This window comes from Mytilus edulis, chromosome 14, assembly GCF_963676685.1.
Source record: "Mytilus edulis chromosome 14, xbMytEdul2.2, whole genome shotgun sequence".
Classification (NCBI taxonomy): Eukaryota; Metazoa; Mollusca; class Bivalvia; order Mytilida; family Mytilidae; genus Mytilus; species Mytilus edulis.
This window is the reverse complement of record NC_092357.1, coordinates 46,885,875-46,899,310: the sequence shown is the minus strand read 5'-3', so window position 1 is coordinate 46,899,310 and position 13,436 is coordinate 46,885,875. Positions and strand designations below refer to the sequence as shown.

Below are 13,436 nucleotides of genomic sequence, written 5' to 3'. Positions count from 1 at the left end.
TCCTTTTTTGTCGTTTTTCTCCCAAAATAACTCAATCTGAATAATGATAAGAATGGATGACAAATGCGAATATGCATGTTACCTATAGGACACAGAGGCATGATGATTGATTTATTGTGGAAGGAAGAGAAGCGACACCCAAAATGAGGTCTTCTCGTTTAATAGTATAGAATAGGATAACTATATTTGATATGTGCGTACCTTGCAAGGTCCTCATGTCTGTCAGACAGTTTTCACTTGACCTTGACCTCATTTCATGGATCAGCGAACAAGGTTAAGTTTTGGTGGTCAAGTCCATATCTCAGATACTATAAGCAATAGGACTAGCATATTCAGTCTATGGAAGGACTGTTAGGTGTACATGTCTATCTGGCAGGTGTCATCTGACCTTGACCTCATTTTCATGGTTCAGTGGTTATAGTTAAATTTTTGTGTTTTGGTCTGTTTTTCTCATACTATATGCAATAGGTCTACTATATTTGTTGTATGGAATGATTGTAAGCTATACATGTCTAGCGGGCAGATGTCATGTGACCTTGACCTCATTTTCATGGTTCAGTGGTCAAAGTTAAGTTTTTGAGTTTTGGTTTTTTTATCTAATACTATATCATGTATATGCCATAGGTCAACTATATTTGGTGTATGGAAATGTTTTATGATCTTTATGTCAGTCGCGCAGATTTTATTTGACCGTGACCTCATTTTCACGGTTCATTGCACAGTGTTAGTATTTGTGTTTTGGTCTATTTTTCTTAAACTATCAATAATGGGTCAACTATATATGTTGTATTGAAGCATTGTTAGCTGTACTTGTCTGCCTGGCATGGTTCATCTGACCTTGACCTCATTTTCAAGGTTCATTGGTCTTTGTTTAGTTATCTTGGTTAATGTTAAGTTTAAATGTGACAGTTGTAATAAAGCTTAACTTTATACTTAGGACTATCAACATAATATCAATGATTAGTATAGAAGGCGAGACATTTCAGCGTGTGCACTCTTGTATTTTTATTTATAGATTACACACCCAGCAGCCATCCATTTATTGTTCCACGAAGCATATAAAAACTACATCACTGCCCTCTATCCATGTAAAGACCAGGATGTTCTAAACTTTGCTGTGATCATTATTCTGATGAAACAAGATGGCGTCTACAACACATCAACTGCCAAAGCATTTCTCAGGTAAAGGGATGGATAAAAACATGAAAATTTCTACTTTTCTAGAAACTTTTGATTATGATGTTCAGTTGTAAAATGTAAGCAATTTATTGAGAAAAAATGTATTCTCTCTGAATTTTTGTTGAATAGTTATAAGCTTCTGTATTCAGGAATGATTTGATATTTGATCAGGAACTTATAGTGTTGACTTGTACAAATTTTCAGATCTTTCAGGTTATCACTTCCATAACATTTAATTTTACCCATTGAGCAAAGATTTCATCAATGTCTATTAAACAGCAAGGATATGCTTTGCAAGGCAATGCTTGCACTGCGTTGCAGCTACCAGATGTGCTAAGAAATATGTGTTTTTGACTTTGGACATTTTTTTTTATTTTTTTTACTTTTTATGCCCCAGCTGTAGCGGAGGTGGCATTAAGTTTTACCCTTGTCTGTCTGTATGTCCGTACGTTGTCCATATGTTGTATGTACGTCCCAAAATTGGTTTCCGTTCTATCTAACTTTTGTTTGCCTCAACCAAATGATATGAAACTTATACCATTACCACAAAACACAGATGGAGTTTGAATCTTGGTTGGACTTATTTTAACTGTTCTAGAGTTATGCCCCTTTTCAAATGGAAAAATGCTGAATTTTTTGTTTCCCTTTTTTTAACATTAGTTTGCTTCAACCAAATGTTATAAAATTGATACACAATGCCCATTACCACAAAACACAGATTGAGTATAAATTTGGATGGTGTCACGTTTACCGTTCTAGAGTTATGCCCATTAGTAATGGAAAATTGATGAATTTGTTTTCGTTCTCTACTGAGTATTTGTCTCAACTCAATGTTATGAAATGTGTGTACAAGTCTTATTGTCGCAGTTCAAATTTTTATAGCAACACTTTTACAGTTTTTTAGTTATATGTCCCTTTATAACGTTATATATGCTAGCTTGGACATCATCTGTGTCTCTATGGACATATTTCCCATTTATTTATAGTATATTTTTATACGATTATCATAATAATTGATGAAAATCTCTTTTCAAAAATAAATAGGAAAAGGTGAAAATTTTTAAAAACTACTAACAGAATTTAGAATTTGAACAGATTCTATTTTTCATATTTTGTATTAAAACTGGTTTATAATTTCTATTTTCAGTAAAAACTTGCAGTCAATGGTACCAGAACAAATGATGAAAGGAAAGAGTCATGCATGGTCTAACAATGTATTTCGACATTATAAGGACGTAGGGAAAAGCATGCTTGAAGGTCCTTCTCATGTTCAAGTGGATATGGTATGTTTTCAGACATTCCAAAGGTCGCCTGACATTGTGCAAAGGCCATTAAAAATAATTTGGTCCAGTCAAGAAAAATATGAACTACTGGACCAAATTACCAATAAAAAAAATTATTTTGTGCAAAACATTTTGAAATGACCTGTGATAAAGAGTCTGGTCCAGTTAAGAAGAATGGTTTACTAGACGAAATGTGCAGTTTATTTCTCAAAGCCTTAGAAACCACTGTGTTTGATATAAGTTGAAGACCTTAGTTCTAAAGCCAAATTTATCCCACTCAAATTTATAGGAAGCTTTACTTGGCCAGTTCTACACAGCGACCAAGGTGCAAACTTTGAGAGCCGTCTAGTCTTCTAATTTTTGTGTCCATATTTCTCTATTCTTGATATTTTTTATGCCCCTGCCCCACCTACAATAGTAGAGGGACATTATGTTTTCTGGTCTGTGCATCTGTTCGTTCGTCCGTCCCTTCGTCCGTCCCTTCGTCCGTCCCTTCGTCCCTCTGTCCTGCTTCAAGTTAAAGTTTTGGTAAAATTTTTGGTCAAGGTAGTTTTTGATGAAGTTTAAGTTGAAGTCCAATCGACTTAAAACTTAGTACACATGTTCCCTATGATATGATCTAGTTAATTCAAGTTAGAGTGTTTACCCCAATTTCACGGTACACTGAACATAGAAAATGATAGTGTGTGCTGGGGACACATTCTTGTTTCCTTTTATTTTCTATTCTGTAAACCCCCATCTACCTCATCTACCATAGCTCATTAAATCACTTATAAGAAATGGTGAGCAGTGTTTCTATGCCTATCAATGAATATTTGTTCCCTTTAATGTGGAAACAATATTTGTACTTTAAATATAAAAAAAATAATCCTTTGAAATATGAACAGATTTTATTAACTATAGAGTTGTCTCCCATTGAGTAGTAAATAATATCTTTTGTACATTAACATCTATTAAAGAAAATACAGAACAAATGATATTCCTTGTAAGGCCTGCACTAACAAGAGAGTCCATCTTTTAACAAATATCTTTTACATTATGAAAAATGATATACAATCTTCATCTTATTATAAAAATAAGATGTGGTATGATATATTGCCAATGAGACAACACTCATAAGAGACTAAATGACATAGACATCAACAAGTATAGGTCACTGAAAGGTCCTTCAACAATGAGAAAAACCAATACCACATATTCAGCAATAAAGGCCCTGAAATGAAAAATGTAAATTTAATGGTCTGATTTATGTACAATTTAATGAATGAAAAACAAATATGATATGAATCAACAAATGACAATCGCTGAATTACTAGAATGGTTGATAACGATAATTCAGACTTTGTTTATTTTTCTTCAGATTTTAAAACAGCAGTTCCTGAAGTTCTGCAGAAACCTGACTGTTTATGGATCTGCTTTCTTCACTGGTACACTACTGGTACCCCAGGTCAAGGTAACAAATAGTTAAAATAGTATAAAGTTTAATTTTTCCATAATTGTAGACCATGAGTTAACATTTTTATGCCCCATTTATGGGCGTTGTGTTTTCTGGTCTGTGCGTTCGTTTGTCCATATGTCCCGCTTTAGGTTAAAGTTTTTGATGAAATCCAATCAACTTGAAACTAAGTATACATGTTCCCTATGATATGATCTTTCTAATTTTAATGCCAAATTCGAGATTTCCCCCATTTTAACTGTCCACTGAACATAGAAATTGATAGTGCCGATGAGGCATTCGTGTAATGGGGACATGTTCTTGTTTAAAAGTTAAATGAATTATTGATTATAGCAAAACCACAATATTGAGCTTTTAGCCCAGATTGTTTTCAAAATTGTAATTTGCTTAGATATCAAAAAAATATCTTGATGTGCGGCATCATTCTCTTAATGTTTGTATTTTTTATGGCCCCGCAACAAAGTTGTTGGTGCCTTTTACGAAATGCGGAAATTCTGAAATTCTGTAATTCAGTTATTCCGTAATTCTGTAATTCTGTAATTCCGAAATTCCGAAATTCTGTCATTCCGTCATTCCTCAACAAACCATTATACGAAATTTTTTTCTAAACGCCTTCAGATATTGGGCTGATTTTTGGTATTTGAGTTAACCATGATGAGTTTCAGATCAAGTTTAAGTTTCGTTTCGCTCCACTAATTTTTGCTTTAATTACAGGCTTTGGACTTTGATAAATTGTTGAAAATCACAATTATACAGACTTATTTTTAAACACTTTCAGATATTGGGCTGATTTTTGTGTATATGAGTTAACCAGGATGAGTTACAGATCAAGTTTAAGTTTCGTTCTGGTCCGCTAATTTTTGCTTTAATTACAGGCTATGGACTTTGATAAATTATTGAAAATCACAATTATACAGACTTTTTTTCTAAACGCTTTCAGATATAGGGCTGATTTTTGGTATGTGAGTTACAGATCAAGTTTAAGTTTCATTCCGCTCCGCTAATTTTTCCTGAAATTACAAGCTTTGGACTTTGATAAATTATTGAAAATCACAGTTATACAGATTTTGTGTCCACATGTGTTATTGAAATTGCAGATTTTTCAACTTTTTGGGACAGGGCCATTCGTGTCGCTTTGACACATCCAGTTCTAGTTAGCAACCTTTTCTTACAGCACTTTCAAGCACTTTGATTTGTCATTTTAGGGTAGTATGTGCCATATTGGTGTCAATGATGTTGGTATCCATGTCATTAACTCTCAAACAAGGGTGAGTTACTTTTAAAGAAAACTACACTGTGGATTCATTATTGTTTTGTTAAAAACCAATTTTCATGGTTTCTAGGGAACCATTAACTGCAATTTACAAAGAGTTACAAATTTTCTATAAGAATGTTCGCAGACTGTGACAAAACCATAAAATCAAATATCCACAGAAATGCAAGTTTTTATCAATCCATGAAAATTGGTACCCACTAAAAAAAAAATGGATCCACAGTATACAGCTTTGAAGATATTTTTATTAGGGAATATTTCCATTTTGAAAAAAATCAGTAAAAGTTGCTGCCTGGTTACAGTGAGGACTTCTTGAGTGCTGGGTGATGCTGGGTCAAAAGTAAAATAACAAAAATACAGAACCACAAGAAAAATTCAAAACAGAAAATACCTTATCAAATGGCAAAATTAAACTCAAACACATTGAACAAATGGAAAACATAACTGTCATATTCCTGACTTGGTACAGACGTTTCATTATGTAAACACCTGGTTGTATAGCTAGCTTAACCTCTAACTTGTATGACTGCTGTGTAAAATTCCATCATATTTAAGCAGGGTGTATTCAAATGACAATAACTTATAACTGAACTGCCCGTTTGAATGGTTTTACACAAGTAATTTTGGGGCCCTTTATAGCTTGTTGTTCGGTGTGAGCCAAGGCTCCATGTTGAAGGCCGTACATTGACCTATAATGGTTTACTTTTATAAATTGTTATTTGGATGGAGAGTTGTCTCATTGGCACTCACACCACATCTTCCTATATCTATGAATATACATGTGTTGAATACTGCAAAAAAAAGTTCTGGTTTGAATATGGATTGGGGTGTCACTTTTACCGTTGTAGAGTTATGTCCATTTTCTAAAATGGAAAATCTGCTGAATTTTTCATAACCATTATCTAACTTGAGTCTGCCTCAACCAAATGTTATCAAACTTATACACAATGCTCATTACCATAAAACACAGATGGTCTTAATTTAGATAGTGTTTCTTTAACAGCTCTCTAGTAATGTCCCGTTATAATGTAATATGCAAGTGGGGGGGAATCATGAGACACATTCTCCATTTATTATTACTGTTTCTGTTTTCAGGTAATGCTACATAGTTTCAAATATTCAGAAATCAGCTGCAAACTTCCAGAAGCCAATCGGTTGGAAGTAAATGTGATACGATTTGAAAGTCGAACAGACAGAAATATTCCACGACAATTAACAATACGGACTAAACAGGCTGGGTTAATTGAGAGACTAATTGAAAAATTATCAGAAATTCATGCTGTAAAGGACAGACAAGTTGAAATTCGATATGGCGGGATGAATTCGTAGCACAGGATGTTGTAGGAAGTTATTTATAGAAATGAATGGCTGATAACATATTTGTACATTACATTTGGTGGCAGTGCTTACTGGATATAGTTTTTGCTCAATGGTCATCAAAACTAAGAAATCATGATTTTGTTATCCATGTACCATGATCTCTAGATCTGATAAAGCACATCTACACAGCTACTTTTGCATAGGTACTATTTATGTACCACAAATCTGTAGTACTGGAAATCTACTTTTGATATTCAGTACTATTGTGTTACTTACAAATTATTGTAATATTTAAGTACATGTATTTTACAGTACTTGAAATTTTTGGTTGCACGGTTACATTTTCAGTCTTTTTAAAATCTCATGAAGTTATGATGTTCAAACATGGAATACTGTGATCATTGTTGGTATCATTTTTGTACCAATATTTTGAGTACAAATCAAGTACTCGAAAATACAAGTACCTAAATATTACAATAATTTTAAAGTAACGAAATAGTACTAAATATTACAAGTAAATTTCCAGTACTACAGATTTTAAGTACAGAAATAGTACCTATGCAAAAGTAGCTGTGTACCTAGTATTTTTAAATTATATATGACTTTGGATTGCACATCCACATCTACTGTGGAATCATTTTTATTCGTTGAATACCAATTTTCCTGAGTTTTGTGGGTACAGGTAAACCATGAATTCACAAATGTTCAACAAATAACAAATTTTCTATAGACTTTGTATGTTGAGATTGGCAAAACCACGAAATCAGATACCAGGGGCGGATCCAGCCATTTTAAAAATTTAAAAAGGGGGGGTTCCCAACTCAGGATAAAGGGGGTTCCAACTATATGTCCCCATTCAAATGCCTTGATCGGGGTTCCAACCCACAGAACACCCCCCTATGGATCCGCCACTGGATACCCACGAAAATGCAAATTTTCCTCATACCACGAAAATAAATGAATCCACAGTATGTAAAAAGATGATTTTTTTACTGCGAATAAAGGAAAATATTGCAAAATTCCTATTGTTGTAAAAAATGTGACTTAGTGAGTGTCGCAATGATAAGAACTTACATTCTGATATCTGATACATATACCTGTAGAGTGGGGTGCGGATATTTGCCGGGGACACAATTTCACCATTTTGAATACTTCAAAAGATGGCTGAAATGGAAGAAACATGCCGGTAACTAAGATTTTTATAACAAATATGATTTTATTCGAAACTACGACAAAACATCAGGCAATTTCAAACACCCTTAAATCTAACTTTTCAGATGATTATTTTCAAAAAAACACATTTTCAAGCTTAAGAATATTTTGCATTTGAAGTTATCTTCATATAGAAATATCAGTATACTTCAAAAACATATAGACCTGAACATAAACTGTGGAAAACATGGAAAGATATGGCGAAAATGAGCACCCCACTCTATGTAGATTTTCATCAAATAGCAATAATTAATTTTGTTCTTTTGTCCTTGGAGTTGTGTCTCATTGGCACTCACACCACATATTCTTATTTATATTTAAAAAAAAATGCTATGATTAATGCACACAATAATTTTTGAGTTTACAGAAAAAGTAATGCTACTTTTTAAGCTATTTTTCCATGCTTCTAAAATATTTTACGTTGAATTATATGATTTACACTTAAAACTTATGGTTTTCTTTTTTAGAAAAATTGAATAACAAAATATTAATGTATATGGCCTTTCATGAATGTGTAGTGCCTTCAGGGATATTGTTTAGTGGAAGCTTGATTTTTAAAGGAATTCATATTTGCTTACTTTTAGAATATCTTTTTTTAACTGGAGAAATTGTCTTTATTACATGCGGTTTTTTTTGCCAAATAAGTTCAAAAAGTTGCATATTTGTTGTTTTAAACATTGTATGAAAGTTTATCAGTTTAAATGGAAGCAAGAGGGTTGAAAGAAACTTTCAAAATGCCCCCCAACCAAAATATTTTCTGAAGTACTGTGGATTCATTATTAATCGTTGGGTACCAATTGTTGTGGGTTTTGTGGATAATTTCGCCCTCTGCTCTGTGGTGCCAAAAGGATAATTTCGGCTAGCGCCTGAGGGTGACAAAAGGATAATTTCTGCTAGCACCCGAGGGTGCCAAAAGGATAATTTTGGTACGAAAGGGTTAATTGCAAGTTTACCTCAAAACACGAAAATTGGTACATTTTGTATCAACAAAAATAAATAGAACCACAGTTACAAACTTTGATTCTGAGATTGTCTCAACAACTCTTGAATTTATAAAATTAATGTTAAAAAATGTCACTATTTATTTAATAATTTTTATGAGAAATGAGAAAAATGGTTTTTCTTGTGTATCATACTGTAATTTTGACAAGACTTTTTATTCTCGGTCTATAGATATACTTTTTCACTTTTAGGGCTGCCTCTGTGTTCAAACCTAGTCATCAGATTTATTGTAGGAATCTTATTTTTGATATTCATTGCTTACACTAGGCTTTTTTTATTTTTTATTTCAGATATGGAAAAAACTGTTTGTCTTCCTGTTTTTTTGTTTTGTTTTGCTTGTTTTTTTACCTCATTTTGACTGTTCCTCTGGTATCTTTTGCCCCTCTTTTGTTTTGGGGTAGAGAGTTCACCTCAAGTGTGGGAAGTCATTAGTTTAATTCTGTCTGGACCAGACCATTAACTTCAATATAGGTATGTGTTGCTTCTGTTCCTTGCACACTTCATTTAAGTGTTAGAGCAATGATTAGTCGGCTGGGAGTCAGTGCTACCTGTCTGAGTAGTGTGATGACTTATTGTGGGAGTAGCACAGGAGCATCCACACTGTTTATGTGCCTGACCCGAGTCAGAAGCCTGTGATCAAGTGATTTTTCTCGTTTGAATTGTACATTTGTCATTTAGGTGTAATACCACCAAATCATGGTACGTCACATCCGGTTGCATACGAAAGTAGGTCTAAAAAAATATTCCCTTGAATTTGACCATTGTAGGTAATTAATCCTACATTTTATTGCAGTAAAACTATTTCTGTGTCATAAACATATGTCTTGGGTATTTCAAAACACCATTATTTTTTATTTGTGATTTCTATAGAAAATTTTGTAATCTTGAGGTTACATGGTGACCAGACATGGGGTCAATTACATTTGAAAGTAATTAATTACATTCAATTACAATTACAAAATCTTCAATTAAATTACACATTACATTTGACTTTTTTTACCAATGTAATTAATTACATTCCAATTACTTGGCAAATGTAATTAATTACTTCAATTACATTTGAAAGGAAATTTAAGATAAAACATTGAAAACATGCATTTATTCTATGATATGTACATAAGTATTATACATTGCTCTATAGTTATAACAATTAGACAGTGTTCAACTAGTATATACATTTTTGTATTGTGTCATATAACTTATTTAAGCATTTTCCCATTACATTTGACCATCATCAGCTTTTCAAATGTTCCATCAGCCAGTCTGCACCTTTCCGGCCTAAATGTTTTTCCAGCAGTGCTAAATAAGCGTTCAACTGGTGCAGATGTGGCTGGAATAGCTAAATATTGCACTGCTAACTTAGCTAGACGTGGTAAACGTTGACAGTTACTATGCCAATACAAAAGAGGGTCTTTTGACATATCAATACAATTATCTGACAAGTAATCATCCATTTCTGAACTTACAGAAATCCCTGAAGGGTTTCTTTTTCTTTCCACTGATGGGGCTGGCATGAAACTGAAAAGATCATCATTTTTTGCTCGCTTACATGGGGGAGAATTTTGATCACAAAGTGACTAAACCTTGTACACAGATAGAATAAGGGGAGAAATTTGATTGGTTAACTTACAATGATGGTTATTTTCTTATATGCAATGAAATGTTATGTGAAACTTTTTCTATAGAACTGGACAGGATAAAACTTTACTCATGCCAAGTATTTCTTTATTGGAAACAAAGATAAATTCTGCACAATTTTTTGAAAAGTGCAAATTTAACAAAGACTAATAGGGGAAAATCAATGGTGGTATTACACCTTTAGGGCCTTTAATAGCTGACTATGCAGTATGTGTTTTGCTCATTGTTGAAGTCTGTACAAAGACTTATAGTTGTTAACTTCTACCGGTATGTCATTTGGTCTCTGGTGGAGAGTTGTCTCATTGATGATAATACCACATCTTCTGATTTTCATATAAGAATTTAAAGTTTAAACAAATTGTTTGTATGGAGATAGCATATCCCCATAATCTTCCACCCAATTGGAAAAAACACCACAACTTACAATGACTTAAATCAAAGATCATTGCTTGATGACTAAATCAATTTTTTTCATATGAAGATGAAAAAAAGTGTACCGGTACTTCTGTAAATTCAGAAATTATTGCTAGCATTTATTATTGAGATCTAAGTCATTTAAGACTTAAACGTGATTTTTATCTTTGGGATATTGAGAAAAATCCTGTTTAACAATGTTAATTCATATAAATAATTTCAAAATGTTAGTTTTAATTATTGCGATTAGGCCACGGTTTTTTAATTTGTTGGTTTACGGATTTTTTCCATGAAAAAGTCGGGTCGGTCGGTCGGAAAAAAAAGAAAAAAAAAGATCTTTCAAGACATAAAACTGATATGCAAAATAAATATATATATATTTCACCTTTCTAATAATATGTTTGTCATACTATCTTGTTATCATTCTTAAATTTTAGTTCGATGAAATAGTATTTCTCAGCTGTAATAAACATCGCATGACATTGTCTAATAATTTCCCGTAAAAAAGGGGTGCATGGACATAGACGAAATTAAATCATCATTTCACAAACAAGAAAAAGAGATTCATGTCGGTAGCTCTTAATTAAAACTTGGTGAATAGTAATTAGCACAAAAACTGATAAAGATAAAAATGTAAAAACGTCGTACGAAAATAAGTTTCAACACGCGTGTCAAAAACGTAATAGACTCGTCCTCTGGAAAAACGAGAATATCGGGTTAAATAATAGTTGTCATGCATTCCCGTTTTTTTATCCAAATGGAACATATTTTTTTATTATCTATGAAAATTTCAAATGATTTGTTAAAATTCAGAACTTTTACTCGGTGTCTTGAACTTCCACCTGTCCACATTTGGACAAGTCTATTTCTATGAGAACAGGCATCTTACGGACTGGTGACAAACAAAGGAAACGAACTTATTGTGTAACTAGTTTTAAACACAGATTTCGTTCCGCAAACTTATTTGCGCAAACAATATTTCAAGGTCATTAATAATTGATTTGTCTATTTTTAGAAACGTAAACTGAAAGTTTCATTTTTTCACAACAGAAAGTGTCATCACTTCTGTATTAAGTGATTTATGCATTTCCTTTCATAAAAAAAGGACATTTAATTATTTTTCATGGATAATGCATTTGTTAGGGTCGGCGGGAATAAAAAAAGCATGAAAAGTCAATTTTATTTTTATTCTGGAAATCAGCAAAATCGGGTCGGCGGATCCGTAAACCAACAAATTAAAAAATCCTGGCCTTATTACCCTGTCCACAATTTCTGAATTTATCGCATTTTCGCAATAATTTCTGAATTTACAGTATTTCAACTTTAAAATCCAATTATATATTAAGTGAACAATTACAGTCAGTTTAATGACTAAAAATAACAGAGGGTAAAATATTTGTATATTTTTTTAGATGTACTTGTAGTGCTCCATATTATTTTCAGTCACTGGTGTAAAATCTCATATACATGTTTAGTAATTGATACTTCAGAAATAAACCAGTCTAGATTGAAACATAATCCAGTTAGTGACGGTGTATTGTATTACATAAGAATGCAAGTTATGTAATACAGTGAAACCTGGCTAAACCGAATCCTGCTTAAACCGAAAACCTGTATGAACCAAACATTTTTTAAAGCACCGTCATATCAGTTTGTATGCGTTGTGAACCTGATAAAACCGAACATCAGCCAAAATCGAACACAATCTTAAGTCCCCAAGAGGTTCGGTTTAAACAGGTTTCACTGTAATAGGTATTTTAATGGCAGACTAATTTATGTTTCAACTTTTATGTATTTCTGCATTATTTATTTAATATAAAATATATTTAATAGTCATACAAGTAGGATAGAATTTTATTTGATGATATTTTTTTGGTGTTTTGTCTACATTAGGAGGGCAAACTATGTGAAATCTTAATCTCGTTACAATGTTGTTTAGTTTAGGAAAAAAACATCGTAAATTTCATTCAGGAATGTGTTTCCTGTGTAAAAAGCTAATCTAATTTTGCAGCCCAACAAATGTTACAGAAGGTCAATATATTAAGAATCAAATGCCTTTCTTTTTAACAGTACCTTTTACTATGTCACTGATCTTGATTTTCAGTGTTCCCATAGATAATCATAGACTTTGATATATAAGGGTCTTGAGTTTGGGTACCTTCTTTTATTTGCAATTTTTCTCAATCTTTAATTTGTTATGCTTATTTTTTTTTCAAATATGGTTAAAAAGGTCTGAAAACTTACATTTTGAAATAAAGATATTATGAAGAGGGGCGTAAAAGGGGGGGGGGGTATCTACACGGAAGAACGCGAAATAAAATTGCCATTTCACGATGAGCGAACAATTAAAAATTTCTTGCACATTGATCTTTTTACTGATTTCACAAAACACGGTGAATAACGAACCTTTTTCACGGCTGCACGTGAAATAAAAATGGCAAAACACGTTGCACGAAAATAACCCTTTACCACCCTCTATGAACAATGAAAGTAAAATATAAAAAAAAAAATCCATAAGTTTACTGAAAGTAAGAGGCGTTCAGACTTTTATTATTTTGACTTTGCTTTTGATTTTGCAATTACATGTATTATGCATGAATGATTTTGTTAATGAAATATTGCATTCTTGTTGTTATGTTTGAGATGTCAAGTTGAAAAT

At 32.6% G+C, this 13,436-nt stretch overlaps 1 protein-coding gene across 1 annotated transcript in view; it reads left to right on the top strand.

Annotated features, from left to right (window-relative positions):
- LOC139502484 (krev interaction trapped protein 1-like) overlaps positions 1 to 8,051 on the top strand; it is a 38,490-nt gene extending 30,439 nt beyond the window's left edge. The window contains exons 13-17 of the mRNA XM_071291963.1: positions 1,016 to 1,182; positions 2,327 to 2,462; positions 3,823 to 3,915; positions 5,124 to 5,186; positions 6,287 to 8,051. Of these exons, the coding sequence (XP_071148064.1) occupies positions 1,016 to 1,182; positions 2,327 to 2,462; positions 3,823 to 3,915; positions 5,124 to 5,186; positions 6,287 to 6,520 (693 nt within the window). The 3' untranslated portion in view covers positions 6,521 to 8,051. The remainder of the gene's footprint in view (positions 1 to 1,015; positions 1,183 to 2,326; positions 2,463 to 3,822; positions 3,916 to 5,123; positions 5,187 to 6,286) is intronic.
- Positions 8,052 to 13,436: the final 5,385 nt, after the last annotated feature.